At 40.7% G+C, this 22,458-nt stretch overlaps 1 protein-coding gene across 3 annotated transcripts in view; it reads left to right on the top strand.

Annotated features, from left to right (window-relative positions):
• Positions 1 to 22,458, top strand: part of CD109 (CD109 molecule) — a 119,892-nt gene that overhangs the window by 91,840 nt on the left and 5,594 nt on the right. For all 3 annotated transcript variants that reach the window (XM_039528255.1, XM_039528258.1, XM_039528257.1), the window contains 6 exons: positions 3,994 to 4,222; positions 4,845 to 5,010; positions 5,787 to 5,977; positions 11,072 to 11,227; positions 11,316 to 11,381; positions 17,148 to 17,290. In XM_039528255.1, coding sequence (XP_039384189.1) covers positions 3,994 to 4,222; positions 4,845 to 5,010; positions 5,787 to 5,977; positions 11,072 to 11,227; positions 11,316 to 11,381; positions 17,148 to 17,290 — 951 coding nt within the window. The remainder of the gene's footprint in view (positions 1 to 3,993; positions 4,223 to 4,844; positions 5,011 to 5,786; positions 5,978 to 11,071; positions 11,228 to 11,315; positions 11,382 to 17,147; positions 17,291 to 22,458) is intronic.

Genomic DNA, 22,458 nt, shown 5'->3' with positions numbered 1-22,458 from the left:
GCCTTTAGCACACATCTGAGCCACAGCTGTGTGCTAACTGGGATACACGTGATCTGCGGCCCACATGTTGAGAACTGCTGCTCCAGGGCTTGTGAGGGACACTGCAGCCTGTTGTCCTTCACAGTGCCTTTGCTGGGGGGTGGGGGGGGGGGGAAGAGGTTCACCCCAGCAGGCTGAAGTGTTTTTAGGATCCCTGTTTGCTCCTGCAGCAGTGTATAAGAACTGGAGCAGGAGGGAGAATCCCTCCCAAAGTCTTGTGGTAAAGATAATTTCATGCTATTACAAAAAATAGGGCTAGCTCTGAGGATTGTTCTGTCCATGCTCAGCAAATAAATCGTAGCTGTGCTGTTGAGTGACTCATCAGCCTTGAAGCTGTTCAGATACATTTAGGAGTATGTGTCATCAAATTTCTGAACAGCTTTTAAATCTTTCTTTACTGAAGACCCATAGGATGAACAGTCTCTCTGAGGGTGAAATTAGACCCTGTGCAGAGGGCCAGCACAGGGGCTATGCCCCACTCTGAATAGGTCCCCTGTCAGCTCCTGGAGACCCCAGCTGGTAAGCCCTCTAGGCAAACCGAACAGCACACACAGTTCACCAGGGTACCTTCACCAAGTGTCTTTATTATTGTCTTCTGCCTTGTGTTCCAGGTCCCACCAACATAGCAGCAGTTCCAGCTCCCTGGCTCAGCCTTTTATACTATTTGCCTTCTCCCAGCTATCCAGCCAGTGAAATAATTACTGCATTTGCTCATCAGGCTCTCTATAGGTGCAAGTGATTCCTTCTCCACCATCCAAACCTGCTCCTACTCTAATTACACCAGTGGTTGTTATAAGTGACCCGGGTTCTAGCTTGTAAAAGTTCTCTTTATAGCTGCTAATGGCACCATGTCACACACTTCCCCCTTTATTTCTCCTAGCTTAGTTAGGGCCCCCTTTTCCAGGGGTGATCAGTTTTCTCCCTGATATGTTTGATCTTCCTTATGGGGGTGATTGCCTCTGCCTCATTGCCTCTGGAGTTCTCTTAGTCTGACTTTCTATGGGCCAGCTCTGGGGAGTCTCCATCCACAGAATAAGAACTCCTTAGCTGGGGGAGTACCCCACAATTCCATTTCATCCCACAGGTCATTGCAACAGGGATGAACTCAGACTTTGGCCCTGGATCTGTCCCATCCTTTGTAGAGCATTCTCAGTCGTCATCCTCCCCCACCAGCACCCCACTGTCTGATGGCCTCTCCTCCCCCTTAGTTGTTAAACTCTCAGGGATCTTCTCTTTCTCTGGGGTACATTGGATTCACCTCTCACTCTTTCTTCAGGTTGTCCTGGTACAGGTGAGCTCTGCTCCTCCATCCCCTTTTCCTGCTTCTCCTCTACCCCAGTATTTCTTACCTCGATCCCATTTTCTTGTCTTGTTGGTTCCCATCTACGGTTTACTCTTATCCACCCTTGTGGGCCTGGGGTCCCCTTTTTCCTACCATCCAATGAGGTTCCTTCCCCTGGTCCTTTCTACTTAAAGGGAATAGGTTCCAATCCATCCCTAGGATCACAGGATGGGGCAAAGTTCCCCCTACTCTGACCCTTTTCCATCAGAACGTCCCATGTACCTCTAATGGGACTAGTACCACCACCTGTGCACTCTATGCCTAGAGCATTCCCTGCCTGAACACACTGTGATTTAACTAGCCTGCTCTGCAGGAGTGAGCAGTCAGCTGCCAAATCAATAATACCCATCTCTGGTCTTTGGTTAACGCTTCCAGGAATTGTTTTTACTCCCTTCTGAGAGCTTCAGATCACCCCAGTCCAGCTGCAATATTCCTCCATTCCAAATACAGGCAGTCCTTTTCTGTCTCATTGGCAGCAGGTGATATCCTGGCTGGCTGAATGACCTTCCTTTCATCCTGTCTTGCACCTGCAGGTCTTACTGCCTAAGCAATCACACATTATTACCCCCCTTCTCCTACCTTTTAAAAAAAATCTGCTTCAACGCACTCGGCCGGTTTTACCGCTGCCTCCATTGTCTCTGGTTGGTGTCTCCTCACCCAGACTTGAGTGATACCTGGGAGGTTCTGCAAAAACTGCTCTAATATCACACCTGCATTACCACTGCCATATCTTGCCCCCTTGGCCTTCTGCATGACTGTTCTGGGCCCTACCTCAACAGTCCACCTGGCCATCCTAAATTTCTGTCTGCATTTTTCAGCTGACAAGCCTACCTGATCCTGCATAACAGCTTTTAATACCTCATAATTCTTGGCCTGCTCTTTGTTCAATGCTATATAAGTGGCTTGGGCTTCTCCTGCCAGATAAGGTGCTAAACTGTGGCTAGGATAAAGGATTAGGGGCCTACACCATTAGCAGTTCTTTCAAAAATCAATAAGACTGCATCAGGATTATCCTTGGGGCCCATTTTACAGTGTCACAGCCCCCTGACTTCCATGCCTTGTGGCAGGACTTATCACACTGTGTGCTAACTGCTACTGTACCTGAAACACTCACTGTTGCTCCACCTGCCATCCCAGCAGAGCCTGTTTCTTTGTCTGCTGAAATGCCTGCAGCATCTTCTGCTTCTCCTTTTTTTGCTCAGTCACAGCATTAGCACCTCCATTTCCCCCCTAGAGTCAGCCTATCCTCACATAGGCTGCCTCTCAACCTTCCTGGCTCTGGCTGACCAGCAGATCCCAGACAAGCCCCTGCTTGTAAACAGGTGCCCCCTTCAGCACTCGGAAGCCCTAGCTGGTAACCCATCTGAACAAACCAAAGAGCACACACAGGCCACCGTGTGTGTGTGTGTGTGTGTGTGTATATATATATTTTTTTAAACTTTTTTTTTCTGCTTTGTGCTCCAGGTTTACCACCACCAGAACCTCCCCCCATCCTGCTCCATGGCTCAGCTTTTTATACTGCTTGCCTTCTTCTCCAAGCTAGCCATCTGGGGAGCTAAATACCTCATTAGCTCATCAGGTTCTCTACAGGTGTGAGTGATCCCTTCTCTCCTACCAAACCCACTCTTGCTCTAACCGCACCCTGTACCTTGCGTGCTCTAAGTGATGAGGGTGCTGGCTTCCAAATGCTCTCTTGATAGCTGCTAACAGCGACCTATCTCATCCACTTAGATCCCAGTTATCTCTTGAGGTCTTAAATGGGATTGAAGTGGTACATAGGCCTTGTTCTAGCCCTCTTCAAGGGACTGAATTTCCTCTTGAAGTGCTCGGCTACTAAGATGATGGGTTCTGTAAAAGTACCTTGATAGATGAGCTGCATGAAGCAGTCACTATCAGTCTAAGTCATCTAAATAAGAATGATTTAAATTACTGGCCTGATCCAAAACTCCCTGAAGTCAGTCAGTCTTTTCACTGATTTCAGTGAGCTTTGGATCAGGCCTAATATTGATAGAATGGAGAAAATAAGATTATCTGCATGGTGCTATCAAGACTGTGAACCTTGGTACATAAATAGTGCAGTATCAGAATGTACATATGGCATAAGAAGAGGTCAATGAAAAGTTTCAAAATGTTCACAGTTAAGCCACAGAAGGTTGTTCTGACATTATGATTCTGTGGGCAGGGTGTTTTGTTAAAATCACATTTATTGCTGTTCTACTTCATATAATATAGTTATAAAGTTCCTTGACAAACTTAGGCCCCAATCCTGCAAACATGTACACACGTTTAATTTATGAGCAACAGCTGACTAAAAGTTAGCATGTGCTGGCAGAATTGGAGCCTCTAATATGTATTTAGTTTTGAAATGCTGAAGAGATAAAGTAAGTGTTGTTTTATGGACAGGAAAAATAACGATATATTTCTTTGGTTAGTGGTTCTTAGCTGTTTCTTGTCGATTAATGCTCACTCTTCAGGGTATGTGTCTTCCTCTGTATTTGGAAAGTGTTTAGCACACTTAGGGCACTACAGCAGTCTGAATAATAAAACATGTTTAATAGAAGAAGTTGTAATATATCATTAATTCTTTGTATGTGGTTAACCTTTCCCCCAAGGTTGTCAGCTTTTGTATTACGATGTTTCCTGCAAGCTCGTCCATTCATAGATATTGATCCGTACGTACTGAAGAAAACAGCTGATTGGATTGTCAAACATCAGAAACCTAATGGTGAATTCTGGGAACCTGGAAGAGTGATACACAGTGAACTTCAGGGAGGCAGTAGTAGCCCAGTCACTCTCACAGCTTACATTATGACAACTCTATTTGGGTACCAAAATGATGAGGTATTAGAATACTTTGGTTTTGTTTGTAGTTAACAAAATACCTCCTAAACTATCACCGTCATTCTTAATCATTTTGCAGTTTTTAAAGAAATTGAGGGATATCATAACAAGGACAATAACACATGATTTGGTTAAACTTTGCTACACTTTGGCCTGATGGCATTCTTCCTGTCTGCCGGTAGTGAGGAGTTGTATTAAAACCGTGGATCATCCAGTCTCACTGGACCTTTCCAAAAACTTAACAGAGTTTGGGGAAAAGTGGCAAATATATCATAGTTGAGGCCCCAGACCCTTCACAGCAGATAAGCATGTGCTTAACTTTAAAGGTGTGAGCAGTCCCATTGACTTCAACAGGAGGGCTCACGTGTTTCAAATTAAGTAAGTGCTTTGTTGGCTGAGGCCTTAATACCTCTAGTGGTCATGTCTGTGACCCTGAAAGAGATTTTCTATATTTTCTTTTATATTAAAAACATGTTATTTCTCTTCCTTAATACATATTTCTTATACATTCTAATGTTGCAATTTAATGTTGCTGTTGTCTACATTCATTCTTTTGTGAACTGCTTTTTAAAATTCATGGTAGCATTAAATTAACATCTTTCAATACAATCTTTATTTCCAGAATGCCCTTGCTGTAGCAAATTCTGTAAACTTCTTGGAAACTAAATTAGAAGAAGGAATTTCAGATAACTATACACTGACACTTGTGACATATGCATTGTCATTGGCAAAGAGTATAAAAGCAAAAGAAGCCCTGGATGTACTAAACCAGAGATCAGAGCGGCAAGGTACCGTAAGAAGCTCTTTCTGCAGTAGTATGAATGGATTTTCTTCCAACTTAAAAAAAAAGAAATCCCTGTTTGGCTGCATACAGACATAGGTTGTTAGTGCAGCATAGGGATCCATTTAGAATAAAATAGAACCCTAAAGGGCAATGAAAACTATATGCAACTGAATAGGAGTTTGTTATGAAGGTGGGGTTTCAGCCTTAATGACAGTGTTCACTAGTGTGCAGTGTGATTATATTATTGCAGAACATGAGCTTGCTGCCTTCCCACCTTGTTATGAGTGCCCGTCAGATCTCACTAGCTAAACAGGGTCAGGCCAGGTCAACTATTCTGATGATAAGCCTCAAAAGAGCCTGGCCCAGCAAATTCTTACTACCAAGCATAATGCTTACTAGTATGATGGGTCCCATTCACTTCAGTGGGATTCTTTCTGGTACTAAGCACTATGCCTCTTTAGTAAGTGTTCTCTGAATTGGGTCTTTCTATAATTATGCCTAAAGGGCTGATCCAAAAATCCCTTGAAGTCAGTAGGAGTCATTGTGTGGACTCTGGTGGGTTTTGTATCTGGTGTTCAGCCCCAGTTCAGTAAAGCATTTAAACACATGACCAAGTCCATCTCTAACCAGCCAAGCATTTAAGCACATGCTTAATTTGAACCATGTTCTGAAGTGCCTTGCTGGATCCTATAGGTAAACATAAATAGGCAGGTTTTTCCTTAGCTATTGAGCATTTATTCATGTCTTCGACTCTGACATCAGTGATGATCTCTTTTCCAGGAGACATTCGATTCTGGACATCTCCAGCCCCTCAACTGTCTGACTCATGGCAGCCACGCTCCATAGACATTGAACTTGCAGCTTATGCTCTGCTCTCTCACTTTCAGCAAGATAGATTATCTGAGGGGATCCCTATTATGAAATGGTTAAGCCAGCAAAGAAACCATCTTGGAGGTTATTCATCGACTCAGGTCAGACAGTCATCTTGATGCTTTGCTATATATAAATGTACTTTCCTAATATACACGTACTTTCCCAGATGCTTAAAGATGTTTAGGTGTTGCTGCACTCAGCATTTTAATGCTTAAGTCTGATTTCAAAAGTGATTTAGGCACTTAGGATCCTAAATGCCATTGATGGCCAATGGGATTTAGGCTGAAGTGCCTAAATCACTTTCGAAAATAAGTCTTAGGCGCCTCAGTTAGTCCCTGCAACTGAGAATGGCAACATCTAAATACCTTTAAACATCTGGGCCTTCACTTTTAATTGTTTTTAAATGTTTCTGTAGCATATATTGATTGTTTCTTATTCTGTAACAAATAGTTCTCATTAAGCACACGCTTAAAGTCTCTGCTGGATTAGGTCTTAAACACAGGCTATACATTTTATCTAATAAACATATTAAACAGAGAAAAAGAAGAGCAGTTCAAATATTTTTAAAGGGAAAATATTAAAAAGAAAGCAACAAGAACTGAAATAAAGGGGAGGAAGTGATATTTTCAGCTAACAAAAAATCACACCTGCATTTATATATCTTTCTTATTGAGGATGATATTGAAACAAAATCTGTTATTTTATTTAATGATTGCATATTGTGCTGCATTCTGCATCTCACACCATATCTGCACCCTATTTTGTTGGTAACATCTTTGAGATCTCTCTTTTTTGGTCTTCGTAGTATTTCTCAGGGTTGTTGTGAGGCTGAACTCAATTAAAGTGTTTGGGACCCTCAGATGGAAGATGTTCTCTAAATGCAAGAGGTCACTATTAGGCCAGGTCACCCCTCCTGCTGAAAAAGCCACAGAGGAGAGTTGGGGGGAAGCTGTGGGAGAGCCCATGGAGGCTCCCCTTCCAGGGTTTCCTCTGTATTTGTCTTAGGGATAGAGGTGAGATTTGCCCACTGAATGGTAAGAAGGGGTTGGCCCTTGAATGTTGCTGAAAAGTATGACATCCAGTGGCTTTTGCTGTCCTGCAGATTCCCCAAGGTTTGTGGGGAGAATGATGAATGTCTGCCCTAGCCTTGCTCCTGACACTTCTTCCCTTGGTCTTCCCCTCTCTGTGTGTGGGGTCCTGGACCCTTGGACAGGGTATCTGTGGAAACAGGCCAGAAGAGACGGTGCCGGGTAATCAGCTGACTCTACCTTCCCACTGGCAGGGCTCACTTTATGTATAAATCAATGTGACATGGTCTGATCCTTTATTGTTTTTATTAATTACTAGCAACAGTAAGGGACATTTCACACTAGTGCAACTGCCAAACTCTCTTTGAAAATTGTTACTGTTTTTGGAGTCAATGAATAGTCATGAAGAATAGCCAGTTGTCATTGCCAAATTACAGTTGTTCTTAACTGCATCTGTAGTACATACCCAGTATTGTCAGAATTTCTAAATGCCCAGTAAATATGGAAGATCTTCTGTACCTCCAGCAGGTATCCATTTTACTGAGATCACATCACCCAAGTTGTGTTGGCATCCAACAGGATCTATACAGTACTTGAGAATGCATTAGTTTAAGCTAGCTGTTTATTGTAAAATGTGGTCTCAGTCAAGTACAATGTCTTATCTCGTTCTCATTGCCTTTTACCAAGGTTCATATTCAATTCATTTTTTCAAATTTTGACAGTAATGTGAGAGATATTAGTTCTGTTAAATGAAGAATAAATTTGTGAAACCAGTACAGTTTCCCACAGATTCCAGGATGTTCTTTGTAACACATTACTTCTATTATTATTAATTGAAAGACTGATTAAAGCAATATCTCAGTTGCAAATAGCTTTCAGATTATTTTCCAGATGGTATTTTTATTTTGGAGTTTGAAAATCTCACAGCATGTCACTGTAGTACCATCATGATAAAGCTCACCAATGAATTTCATCCATCCTTTTATCTATTGTTTCTCACAATAAAGGGTAGATTCATCTATTTTAATTTTGACATTTCTCCAAAGAAAATAATGTTTTTATAGTTTGTTCTTACTTAATTTTTGTGTGTGACCCCAAAGCATCTTTGTTACATTTAAAGAGTGAATTATTTTATATTAGCTAGAGTGTTTCCCTGACTTGTAAGAGATTTCCATATTGGAGAGTTTGCGTCATTATCAAACAGTGAGGTTAGACAGCTGTTGGCTGTCTGTGTCATACTTTTCTAACTTAAACTATCATAAACTACTTTCTAATTTGTATGTCTGCAATACATAAAGTATCAGAATGTTTTATTTTAAAACATTTTTAATTTGTGTGTTTAAAGAGTAGTGTGGACAATTTTATAAAGGAATAATGCTCAATTCAACCAAAGAATAATGTATTTATAACATCCCTCATGGACATCATGCTCCAGGTTTGATATATGAATTGTTGAAATTCTGTTAAGGGATTAATATTCTCTTCTACTATTTTCCCTAGCCATTTACTTACAAGTAACCTCAAATATTTCATATCCTTGTTCAATCTGCATGGCATCACAATACCAGTTCATCCATGTTGACATGAGGGCTTGTTTGAGTAACAGTGTGTTTGCAGTTGCATTCAGGATGGAGTTTATGGGCTTGATCCTCTAGTCCTTAATACGATGTGCAGTTCCATTCACTTCAGTTTGAGAGAGGTCTTGTAAGATCTGGCCTTCAATCAGTTTGGTTCCCAAACACCTGAAATTTGAGTAGAGTGGTGACAGTTATCCCATTTTTTGTTATTGATTGCTCTCCTACTATAAAGGGACCATCATCTTTAAGTATGAGAGACCAGACAGTGTTCTTGTAGGGTAAATCTTGGTCCTCTCCAGAGAAATGTCTGCCAGTTGCAACCTACCATTGATTTTCTTCTGTAGTCGATAATTTACATCTTCTCTACCATACCATTTCATCTAAGTCTTCAGGCTGGAATTCCAAGTGGTAGTGATTCAGTCCTCTGTGAACTGCAACAACTTCACCACTCAGTCTGGATTTCCCAGATTTTAAGGAATCAGTGAAGTAGATAATTTGAGAACATGGCTAGGACCAAAAAAGATATAGATTTCTGATGTTCCTGATTGACTAGTCAGCATGTACTATTATATTTATGACTGGCACAGTCTGATTTTGCATTGTTAATGAATGTTTGCTGTCATATTACAATTTTCCTATTACTAGAAGGTGACCTAAGATTGAATAATTAAAACCTCTGTGTGCCAAACCCGCAGAGCCCAGTGTTTCTATTACCAACAGCTAAGAATAAACAATAAATCAAATAACTGAATTATGAAAAGGTCAAAGAAATACAGCTCATCACCATATTTTTCAGAATATGAGTTATTAAAATTCTGATAATCATGACACAATTATAATGAGAACAGGACATTACAGTTCATGAATCTGTTATTGTTGCAATAATTGCAAAGAGAATAGCAAATGCTTTAAACTTAATCCATTATCTGACAATGTGAAGACTCAAATTAAATCGTTGTCTTGTTCGGATCCCATACTAAACTCAAGAGGGCCAAATTTTGAAAAACTGCCTTTTAACTTAGGCGTGTACTTTTGCACACCCAGATATTTTGCACACGCAAAAAAAGGAGAATTTGTGTGCCTGCAGAATGCTGATGTACAAACACATACTGTGTTTCTGGGTTCAGATGATTGCACAAAATGTTGAGAGCAAAAGATCTGTAGAAGCTGGTTGTAGAAGCTGAGGGGAATTCTCTTTGAAAAGTTGGCTGTAAGACTGGGCAAAAATTATTTTTACATTTTCTGTTTTTTACATCTGCAGTGTCTCAGAGGTACAGCTTTTTGATCAAGCCACTGTGGAAGCCACTGTGGAAAAGTGCTGTAGAATGTCTGATATTTACAATTATTTCTGGTTAGGCCAGATTGTGGCTGGCTCATGTCCTCCTACTGGCCAAGGCCTTTATAAAGGTGTGAGCACGGTTCAAAATGCCACAGACCTTCATGGCATCTACAAATAAAAATCAAACTGCAGTCCAGAGACAGCCCCAGAAGAAAGTTCCAGGAGTATCTGGGACTGCATTGCCTTTACTACGACCTCCCTCCCCTTGCTCTGATGGGAGTCAGGCCTTTCAGTAGAGCTGTGATGCCAGAGAACATGGCAGGGGAGCACCAGAGACCCACAACCCGAGCAGAAATACAGGATCTCCCCATGGATGACCCTGGTTATCTTCATATCTCAGGGGACCTGGAGTTGGGGGGGAAATCCCAGCCCCCATGACAAAATGATGTGGCAGTAACTGTGAGGTAATCCTCACAGGACTTTCCTCTTTCCTGGGTTTACTATGGGAGGGGTTGATCTGGCCCTGAATAAGGACTTTGGGATGTGGCCCATTGTGACTATCACTAATATCTCATTTTATCTGTGGAGGAAGCAGTAGTAATATTCCAGCAGAAATGGTTATCATTACCAAACTGTCAGCTAGATGGTGTGAAAGTAGAATGAATTATATTGTAAAAATAAGAATGGATTAAAAAAATGTTGTATGTACCTTTAAGCAGAAATAAGAAATGTTGAAATACAGGTGCCAGGAAAAGAAATATTAGGCATAAACAATGGTGCTAATGGCAAAACATTAACAGAAGATGGGTGATAGTTAGTAAGGAAATAAGATATGCATGCCTAGCCCAGGTAAACTTATCTGATTTTGCTTCCTTTGTTATCTTGTTAAGTTCTCACCCTTTTATCTGTACAAATAAGATAGTTTGTGTCTTGCATGGTGCTCACATTATCTGGGTGTCATTAGCAGAGCGCTGTGCTAATAAAACAGAGTGGTCTGACAAACTGTGAGTCCTGAGTCTAACTTTGACAATGGACAGTGCAGTCTACACAGTAAGGGTTAGAAAGCCCCAATTATCTAAGACCTAGCCTACATACTGACTTAACTGAATTAGTTAGGAACTGATTATTTTATTAAATTGATGCAGCCTTTATGTATATACTCTTAAATCAGGTTAAGAGTGTCCATGCTAAGAGGTCGCATTTAATTTAATGCAACTTTTGGGTATAGACAAAGTTTAACAGATCCTGGCGCTCACCTAGTTTGCAGGCTTTTATATTTAATATAAAAGCATTTGTTTCTCTCAACAGGACACCATCGTGGCCCTGCAAGCCTTGAGTATATTTGCAGCTCTCATTACTTCCCGAAAAACAAAAATTGATCTAACAGTGACTGGACCTAGTCTGGAAGCTCCAGTAACGTTTTCAGTTGATACTCAAAACCGTTTTCTTCTTCAGACCAAAGAGGTACTGTAGAAAATGAGGAAGAATTCTAATCAATCCTGTCACTGGAAGGTTTTTTTAATATGTTTAAATCACCATGTCATTCTTTCAGATTGCACCTATGCAACCGACGGCTGTTTCAGTTTCAGCAAAGGGTGTCGGGTTTGCCATCTTTCAGGTACGCAGGAAGATATTTTATACTTACTCTTTTTTTTAAGATCCTTTTTAAACGTGGTTTTTGAAGAAAGAATGTTAATAGGAAATTTCATAAAACTAGATAAATAAGAAGAATCTTGTATTTATATGACAAGAGACAAAGCAGGTGATGTAATACTTGTCTCTCTCATCAACAAAAGTTGGTCCAATAAAATATATTACTTCGCCCACAGTGTCTCTCTCATATCCTGGGACCAATATGACTGCACAAAACAACATTGCACACAACTTGTATTTATATAGCACCTTAAATGAACTCCAAGGCATTCTACTAATTGCCAAAATGATGTGGGTCAAATTCTGTGCAGACTTTTCTCCTGCACAATCACTGAAGCCAGTGTGATTGGATAGGTTGTAAATCAGTGCAGAACATGGGTACACTCTTAGTAATTTATAGATTACCTTTCCCACTTCTGAACTGTCACAGTTGTTTAAATACTGTACAGCAACCCTTCCCTTTCTGCCCTAAACAGTTGTGAAGAAGGCCAAGTTCTCTTTAGCAGGATTTAGCCATTTTGTGCTACTCTGACAACACAAAGAGGTCAGAATCTGCCTTCAATCTGCCAGTAGGGAATTCTTTGCGCCAACCACCCATACCCCAGTATAAAGGAAATATGAGGGAGGAGGAGGGAAGGAAAAGAAGTGTAGCGGAACTTCACTTTGCCAAACCTCTGCTGGGATCCAGAGGACCTTATGGTATGAATTCAAGCAGCCCTAACTTAATTTTTGTCTTCTCTGTCTTAAACTAGGGCTGGCACCGATTGGTCCTCAGAGGAACCAGTAACTGGCTCCCTTATGCTTCTCAGTCTCCTAGCTAGCAGAGCTCAGCTGCCAAAGGGAATCTTGTTCATTATGCTCAATCACATTTCAGAGGCAATTTATGTAGGGAAAAGTAGGAATATAGGAACTGCCATTCTGAATCAGGCCTCCCGTCCATCTAGTCCAGTATCTTATATGACGGTAGTCACTGCGAGATGCTTCAGAGGAAGGAGCAAGAAACCCTGTAGCAGACAGTATGGAAAAGCTAGATCTTATCTAGCATTGGGATTAAGCCCATTCTTCTTTATTTAAAAATAGAGATCACTGTATATCTGGTAGTTATAGCCTATTTTACCACAATGCTTGAAAAGGCTCCCACCGTTACTATGCCTACTCAAGGTAAATTGAGCTTAATCTATCCTGGCCATAATTTTTAAGTCATAACAAATTCCAATTCCAGTTTCTTATAATCTGTTTGACCTTCTCTTCGATGTCCTGACACAGCTGGGAGACCACGAAAGAGAACTGAGAGCTTGTTCTTTTAAAATGATAAATATTTGGATAAGTGACATTTACAAATAAATTTGCATGACTGGACATTATCAAATGAACAGCAGTTAAAGATATGTACGTTGTTCATTCAGCATCAAGCTCCAATGACTGCAGACTCATAAATCATCAGTCTTTTTTATGCATTTACATAAATGCTAGTTGTGTTTACAACAAAGTTCCAATATGTTAGACAATAATTTTAGATTCCACACAGTGGGCCAAGATGAGAATGAATATCTCAGTGGGGTAACATTTGCTCATCCATCATATCAAAAGGGCTGGGAGAGGGGAACTTAGCAGAGATGGTTTCCAAAAGCAATGATATTACTTAACTTTCACCATTAATGAGAAATACTGTATAATGTACATTTTTAATAGACTACTATGATAACTAAGGTTCAAAAACCAAACAGATGCACAATGGTCTACACTACTAGATCCAGTTCATCTGCTTCATCTAAATCAGGGGTTCTGAACCTTTTTTTATGAGGCCCCCCCAATATGATATAAAAACTCCAAGGCCCACCTGTGCCTCAACAACTGGTTTTCTGCATATAAAAGCCAGGGCCAGCATTAGGAGGTAGCAAACAGTGCAACTGCCCGGGGCCCCAAGCCACAGGGCTCCCACAAAGCTAAGTTGCTCAGGGCCCCATGCGGTGGGACTTCAGCTTTCTGCCCTGGGCCCCAGCGAGCCTAACTCTGGCACTGCTTAGCGGACCCCCTGGAACCTGCTTGTGGCTCCCCAGGGGGCCCTGGACCCCTGGTTGAGAACCACTGATCTAAATCACCCTTTGGTTGTATTTCTTCTTGTAGCTTAGAGGCAGAGATGCTGCAATTTTATCCTTACCCTTTCTTTGGAGTAAGGCATTTCATCCAATAAAACTATTCTTAGGTGGGACCACCTCTTTCCTCCTGCTTCCCTTGGTGGGGTTGCTTTTCAGGAAGGAGCTCTGATATTGTACAAATCAGATTTCTCTTTTTCCCAGCTGCAAGCAGGAACTGGATCTTGTCTGCTAAATCAGATAGCATATGACAGCATGATCTTATTTCTTCAGCTGGGTTCCACTGTCCAAGACCTTATCGGAGTTCAGTAGTCAGACACTCTATTCCGCGGATCTGACTTTACCTCCAGACGTAGCATGTCACACACTGATTCATTTAAATACCAGAAAGTACCATGCTGTCTCCTGTTGGGATCTCAAGGACTGACCATTATTGGAAGAGCCTTAGTTCTCCACAGGATAAATTCTTAGAAAAACCTGTGTAGTTCTTGATGACTCTGCTAGTTACTTTGTAACCTTCTCTGACATTGGTCTCAGTGGGCTGTAAATGAGTTTCAGCTGCCTCTTCTCCAAACCCTCTAGGTTGCCATGAAAATTGCAGGGGCCGACATTTTTCTTGTAGTTTCCTGGTCTTGCAGTTGATAAACTTGCATAGCAAGCTATTGTCCTGGCTTGGAGAGGAGCAGGATTAGTCAATCCCTACATTTTGAAAAGGAAGGTAGCTCTGGCCTGGTATGGGCAGACAGTGTGCGTGTCCTAAAGAAATTGATCTTTCCTCTCCTTAAGCATTTTGGACAAAGGGCCAGATCCCCAGTTGACGTAAATCAGGCTATCTCCATTGAAATGGAGCCACAGTGATTTACACCAGTTGAGGATCTGTTCGGAGATGTGCATTTTCCCAACATGTTTTCACCCAGGATAATAAATAATTAAAAGAGAGAAAAAATTAATTGGAGATAGAAAATGCTGCAAATACGTCCTTCAACAAATGCCCTCAGCCAAATACATATTTATTATGGTGATAGTTTAAGAATACGAAAGGAAGGAAGTTGTCCTTGACTTTATGGAGACCTTCAAAATAATTCACATTTTTTGGATGCGATACCATTGAAGTTATTTTCTTAAAGTTCTTTTGGATGCAAAATATTAAATTTCAGTTTCCTCTCCCTGCCCCTCTCTGGTATTCTCGTGTTACAAGAAGAGTGGACAAGTCTGCCTTTAACTGATTCTCTGCTATTTAGTTAGGCTGCATCAAGGAAGGTGGCTTCAGTTAACCTTTTTATATTAAGAACTGTTTCCATTCCTGTGCGAACCTCCCCTCACCCATGAGAAGGGAGGAAGGGAAAGTCAGACCTTAGCAGCAGTAACTCATTCCAGTAAAATGTTTGCTAACTGACCTGTTCAGTATGTTGCTTCAGATGTCCATGTGCTGGTGGTAAATTCTCATGCATTTGTTTTTCCTGGCAAAAGCTAAAACAACTTGTTCCTGTGATGACAAATTGCTGTGTGGGTTCCAGCTTGATTATACCAAACTTACAACACGTCTCCAATAAACTGACCACTCTATCCTCTGTGTTATTCCTGAACTTGTTCAGTTGCCTCGGGACACGTTATTGTTCAAGAGAAGTTTTCATTTCGGAGCCAGTGGTGGTTTGCCATCTTTGTGGTGTCTTTATTGAATCATCTCTATACTTGAGTGCTAAATTCAGAGACGCTATACAGAGTGACAGGAGTAAGCATCTGTAAGTTGGAGTACCTGGTGTAACTTACACAAGGGGTCAGAAGATACAGCAGGAAAAGCAGCTCACAGAAAATTAAAGGGCCCTCTGCTTTTACTGATTTACTTGTACCACGCTTTGTGGTACCTTTTGAATTTAGACTAACATCTTTTCTTTGCCTGGCATCATGCTAAATGATTGTATGGCAGTGGAGTACAATTTCCTACATCCTCTCCTATTGTACTGTTGTAGTGAGGTATATAGTGATGTATGGCAGTTTGTTCATCTTTTCAAATACAACTAACTCTCGGCTATTTTCATATAATAAGCAGAAAGTAAAGTTCTCTCTGCTGTCCCCAGAGATTTATCTGAAAGGCTAAGAAGACAAGGAGGGAGTATTGATTTGTATATGAAAACTATCTAAAAGCTGACTTTCCTTTTGTTGGGCATAACCACAAGTCTGTCAAACCAATGTTTATTAGCACTTAATAGTAAATTTTCTCACCATCTTGTAGTTGTTTTTGTCATTCTAGGAATTTCAAAGTTGAGCTTTTCATTGTAGCACGTGCTCTTCTCCTTGAGGTGCTGAATTATAAACTCTTCCTCTGGTCCCTTTCCAGATACCCAACCATGCTTGTGTACTGTGTTTCGGTGGGAAGATATTGCCATTATAATTCAATATCACATGGCAAGTTTCTCAGTCTTAAGGCATCTGACATTTATGTCAAACTCTCAGCAACTTCTAAATGCTTTGTGTCTGGCATGTTTGGTCCACTATGCCACACCAGCTGCTTCCCTTCCTTGGTGAATGTTCTCTAATGACTGGCACAAGAAAGTGCTCATGGTTGTTTAATCCTGACCTCAGCATCTTGGGTTTGGCTGTTCACATTTATACTTTCCTGAAATGTTGTGATAATCAGATCATCATCTAATTAGTCAGACCTTCCTGAAGAAATTCTTGTTCTACAACCCTTTTCCAGCTGTTTAAAGCTGCTGATGCACATTTCCTACACTAAATAAATCAGGAATCCTCTGCCGGGGTGTCTAGTGTATTGGCTTGTTTTATATGTATACCTCTGTCCTCTGCTAGACACACTGTCACATTTCCTTGTGTAGATCACCTGGCAGAGGCCTGCATTTGTTGAACAGGCAGATGAAAGCTCAGTCACTGATATTTCTGATTTGTGTTTAGCTGATGACTGTCATGGTGTCTTTTTGTTACTGAACTAGCTGATGTGATAATTAAGGTTTAAATAAATATCTCTCTCTGTTGTACTGAGCTTAGAGTAAAATGCTAACCATAATCTATTTTGAATGTAGAATTGCTATAATATATCACACCTCACACATAAGATCAAGGTAAATTCCATAAATAAAACTATTTTGTGAGTAAAAATTCCTATTTGCTCTCCTTCCATATTCCCATGTACATGAATGTTTTTCCTTTCTAACTCTGTTAGTGTCATTGTCCAGAGTTTTCTTTCATTGCATTTCAGAATTGACAGGAAATATCTGCAGCAGTGCACATTATCAAACAGCGAAAGCTAGTTAGAGAATTCCTACGTTTCACAGAACTCACACATTTTCCTCAGTCAGGCTCTGCTAAGGTTTTAGTGGATGGCACTGTATCATAAGACATCCAGAGTGTTGCACTTGTAGTTTTCTGACACTTCCTGTATTCCTTTGAATATCACATACTGATCTGTCAACAAAAGGTATTCAGTGGCTACTGATGGCTGACATTGGACCACAAACAGAGAATTTTTGAGAATCCAGATTTTAGACAATCGCTACACTTAATATGACCTGTTCTCTGGAGTTCTACCATTATAGACTTTGAGATCAAGCCAATTGTCTTATTGAACTCATTTTTGCTGTACAGACGTCATCTATGTTTTTGTGTTTGTACTCCCGTAGCTCAACATTATTTACAATGTGAAACATTCAGTCACTGGTAGAAGGCGCAGATCTATCCAAAGTCAAGAAGCTTTTGACTTAGATGTTGTCGTAAAAGATGACAAAAATGACATAAACCATTTTACCGTAAATGTATGTACAAGGTAAGTAACTCATTTGGTGCTTTTGCTGCTTATCTTGATCTGTACAATATTGATACTATTTAAGAGGTGTGAAGTATGTATTCTTTAATGCCTGTGATTTAGATGTATATCTACTACAGAACAAATTAATGACTTCATAGAAGGAACCAATTATTAAATTCAGAAGCAAATATTTAAACCACCAAAGAGAGAGAGCTTATTAGATCTGAACAGATTATTAATTGACATAATTATAAAAAGCAAAGCTGCCATTTGTCATCTCATTTTTTCTAAGTATGAGGGTTTCAACAAGGTTAGAGATATATGGAAGTATTTATATGCACAACAATATCATTTGACATTTCAAAGGTGTTCTGGTTATCTGTGCTGCTCAGCAATAGCAGGTCTGCAGGTTTTATCACCGAGCAATTTGTGAATAAGTAGAGTTGGTGCAGAACATTTTTGTCTGAATGAAATTTCGTCACAATATGCTGTTTTGTTGAAATTGAAACATTTTGTGGAGACTGGTTTTGAGAAAAACTTTGGTAGGTGAGGGGAGAACAAGGCTGTCATACTCTGTAGCCTGGTATGTCTGAGACCCAATAGTCTCTGCTCTGCTCTGCCTGATTCAGAGTTATCTGCGATGAAAAACTCTCTGCTCTGAGTCAGACAGAGCAAGAACGTAAACCCAGGTCTCCCACATCACAGTCCAGTGCCCTAACTATCAGGCTGTAGAGCATGACTGACGCATACACAGCCCCTTCCCATTTTGAAAAGTGCTCTGGTTCCAGTATGAAAATGAACATTGTTCTTGCAAAAACAATCAAAAGGTTTTGTTTTCATTCCAATATGGATCAAAGGGTACCAGCTGTGATAGTGTTTTTTTGTGATGTGAATATATGTCCACTAGAAGTGGACTGAGATCACCAAACTCAGTTCCTAAAGGCCACTGAATAGCCATTGGATATTATCAGTTTTTATATTTGGGTTAGCAGTGAACAGGTGACACAGAACCTCCATATCTCATTAGTTACCTCTGACCCATCCAGTCAGACAACAGAATTTTGTTATTAATTCCTTTGCTGGCTTTCTTTGTTACTTGGCATGACATTGAATATATATATATATATATATATATATATATATATATATATATATATATATATATATATATATATATATATATATATTAAAGGGAAGCGTTTAAGAAAACATCTTTCTGTAGCCGTTTTCTCATTAGACACATCCTGTTGTGGTTAAAGAGCACCGGATACTTCACAGAAAACCCTGAAGGACATTGTGCTTGTATATTATATATTTACATTTTTCCCTTCTTTCTGTGCTTTACTACCAAGGACACTGGGAGAAAAACAGTCTTTAAAAGCTTATCTGTTCCTGTTGAATATTTCCTCCCTTGAAATCGCAGCTCCCTTCTTGTGACATTATAATCATTTCCATGCAAATATGACCTTTGCAAGCCATCACATTGTTCACGCTCCTTATTTTTTATATCCCTTCTCTGCACACTCTTTGTATGTTATTTATTTAAACTGTATATTCTTCAGGGCAATGTCTGTGTGTCACTATGTTTGTACAGTGCCTAGCACCATGGGGCCCTAATCACAGTTGGAACTTCTTTCTTCACCATAATACAAATAATAATATGTGTGTATATATATGTATAATATATATAAATATAGCCAAATGTGAGGTCAGTGCATAGACGATTGACTTCATTGGGTAATAACCAACAGGAGCATATAAAATCTTGAAAACAAAAGTCCTGATTACATGTATATGTCTCTGGTAAAAACCCCAGTGATACAGGTAGGGGTCAGGGACACTGTAGCGTATAAGCAGAGCTGGCTGTAAACAGGATGTTTTTCAAAGTTTTCTGTGAAATGAACTCCAGCACAAATTGTAGACACTTCAGTGACAAATTCTGTGCTAAGTTACACCACTGGCTTGAGGGTAATCTTAGCTGGATGTCCCCATTTTCTTTCCCTGGCTGACATATCTGATTCAGAGCTTTTGGCCAATGATACAGCCTGGAGGGACTCCATCTCTCCTCTCTTCTGGGATGCTGAGAGGCACTGCCACTTTTGACATCTTTCTCTGTGTAGTCAGTTCAGAATGGTACATGGTCATTCAGGACCAAGCTCAATCAGTCTGGAGCCGAAGGTGATCCACATGAGTCCTGGTGGCTCTGTGCCAATGCACTTTGGGCAGGATTTGACCCTTAGAGAAATGGAACTGTGCCTGGATCTGATGATCATACTGTTTTTCTCTGATTAATGGGACACGTTCATGCCACGCGTACTGAATGCCTAAATAATTTTACTGTTAGTCATTTTGGAATCCATATAACATGATGTGATTTTCCATTTCAGCATAATCTAGAAATCATAGCAAGATGCAGGTTGTTAGTTCAGAAGCATTCCTAAACTGTGGACTGGTTTGAGTAGTTACCGGTATGCATCTATGGCCAACGGCTGCAAACACCTCAAAGTTTTTCCAATACCAACTAGCAGAAATTCTGTCTTGCTTCAACCAGCTCTTGAGCTGACCTTGGCCAAAAGCACTACGTTAACAGAATAACATTTACCCACCATGTGTCATCTGCATGCTGTTGGTCTTTGAGCCTGTGATGTCTCACAAAATCTACTAGTGGAAACTGTGCCAGACTGACAATATCCTGCAACCTCCTGGACGAACTGCACAGAATTAAGATAAACTATTGAATTAAGTTAAACCTTATTGAATTAGGTTAAATTTTTTGGGGCCTATTGTACTCAAAATGCTACTATGTCTGTTATTGTGGCACTGTATGTAACTCCTCAAGGAGGAGAGAGATGCTAATGTAATTCTTTCAGTTATCAGACACTTTGAAGCCACCTTCTGGAGAGGTGCCCATATATTAGTTCAAACTAGATTCCCCAGGGACCAAGAGACAAAGAAAGGATTTTTGGATAAATAGCCTGTTTTACACAGGCTCATTGCCTTCTTCCTGATCCAGCAAATGGACAGGACCCGTGGTCCACAGAGGGCCCCAGTCCTTAGGGAACAGTTGGAAGGACTGGGCCCACTGAGGCCCCACAAGACTGGATGCTTGTTCTGAGCTGAAGCTGAGATGAATAGGTAACCACAAGGAAACGCTGTGGGTGGGATGTTGAAGAACTGCTCCTGACAGAGCCCATGTTAGTGCTGTGTGATCTCTGGTAAACTTTATTAGCATGCGTATAGATTCTTTCATTGTAATATGTTTTTTCTGTAGTCCTACCTTAAGAACAAAATAGGCTCGCATAGATGTGGTAAATATAAATATGGGCAGTCCCACAGTTAACCATCCCTGAATAGACAGCAAGCAGGCCTCCTTGGGCAGCCTGCCTCTGCTGGGAATAACACAGTGATGGCAGGAAACTGTCCAGCCTGGCGATCTCCAAGTCCGAAAGGAAAGAGAATTGTGTCTCCACCCCAGAGGGGTGACGGAAGCCTGAGATTAGGTGCCTTTGTTTGACCATACAAGGGGAATACAGGTGCAGTTTTCCTGAACTTTGACAGTGGCATGATGCATTTTTGGTTAGAAAACCTGCAAGATTGGTAGAGGAGCATGTGCTGTTGTTTCTAATTCTGGATGGCCTTGCCTCTGCATGCAGTAGGGTGTCCAGACAGCAAGTGTGAAAAATCGGGGTGGGGGGTAATTGGGACTGTCCCTATAAAATCGGGACATCTGGTCACCTTAGCATGCAGTGGGATTTCTGCTGTCTCTAAGGAATAGGAAGGCATGCTCCATTAGCTCTATTCACTCTGCCCTCTGTGCTTATTGGCTACATATGCTTGATGTCTGTGCTCATTTGCTGCCCTGTGCTGCATGATGCAGAGGAGAGCAACAGCTCCTAGACTGCTGGAGGAATGATCTCACAACCCAAAGTTCCAGCTCAGGGTCTCCTTAACTCAATTTAGAGACAAGTTTTTCTTCTCACTTCTTTCCTTATATCACTAGCCATTTTCTTAGCTGTGTGTATGTGTGTGTGTGTGGTTTTTTAAGGGCCCATGTTGCAGAGGAGACAATAGCTGGGACTATCCCCTGCCTCTTTCTGTTTTTTGGAGGAAGGCGCATGTGTAATTGTTAGAGGGTAGATCTGACTCACTTTTTTGGGGGGTAGTACCAGGTTGGTTGGGTTACCCATTGTTATTTTAGTGGTACCCAGGCTAGTTAGATGGCTTGGATGTTTCTATATCCTCTCAGCTGTAGTTATAAACACAGACCTAATTACATCCAGTTCCAATTCAGTTATTTGTTTTCAATAGCAGCTACTTTGGCACAGTGCCTCATCCAACAGATGGTTTCACTTGTTTCTAATCTCATGAGCCAACCGAAGTCAGCAATGGTGCTGTATTTCTTTCAAAGTCATATCTGTGTTCAATCAGCCATGCTGTCAGGCTTAATAGCATTGCTTTGAAAAGCAAGTCTTCCCCTTTTTTAAACCATCCAAATCTACAAAGAAATAGTTTTTTATTCAATTACTTTCAACTACTGTCAGGCATTCAAAATGCAGATTAGAGACACGTTCCATCCCCGATAACAATGGTGGTTTAGCCTCAGTCCCAAGGAAACAGCTTGTGCCACCTACTTTATTTAAAGAAGCATCTTGGCTGGGCATGGAAGTGTTATATGTAGAAGATAAAGCCATACAAATATTTTGATAGTTCCATTGTGGACCACAGTATGTTAGAGTCCTGCTATAGAGAAAAGCTTTCACATCCAGCGTATGAGTCTCAAACTGGCAGAAGATGCAATATTGGGGGGAAAATGGAAAAATTCAACTTGCTAAACTTTCCCTTTCCAAAACCAGATGGATAATATGTAATGAGCATTTTAAAATTGTATTGGAGGTTGGAGAGGTAATCAAGTGATTCCATTAAGTGAATTATGGACCCTTTTTGGAGAAATAGGGAGGAAATTCAATAGACTCTTCAATCTATAAATTTACACAAAAATACCAGAAAATGGTAGCACCAAGTGATATAGTTTTTGAATCCCAGAAATGTACAATCTGTTTTTTCATGCAGGCCCCCTTTCAAATTTGCACATAATTATATTACTACTCTGCATTTTTGGGGCCCATGTCTACTTACTGCAGCCAATGGTAAAACTCCCTTTGGCTTCAGTGGGATCAGAATTAGGC

The sequence above is a fragment of the Mauremys reevesii genome, linkage group 3 (assembly GCF_016161935.1).
Source record: "Mauremys reevesii isolate NIE-2019 linkage group 3, ASM1616193v1, whole genome shotgun sequence".
Lineage (NCBI taxonomy): Eukaryota > Metazoa > Chordata > Testudines > Geoemydidae > Mauremys > Mauremys reevesii.
Note: the sequence above shows the minus strand (reverse complement) of the source record. Positions and strands in the feature narration are given on the sequence as shown.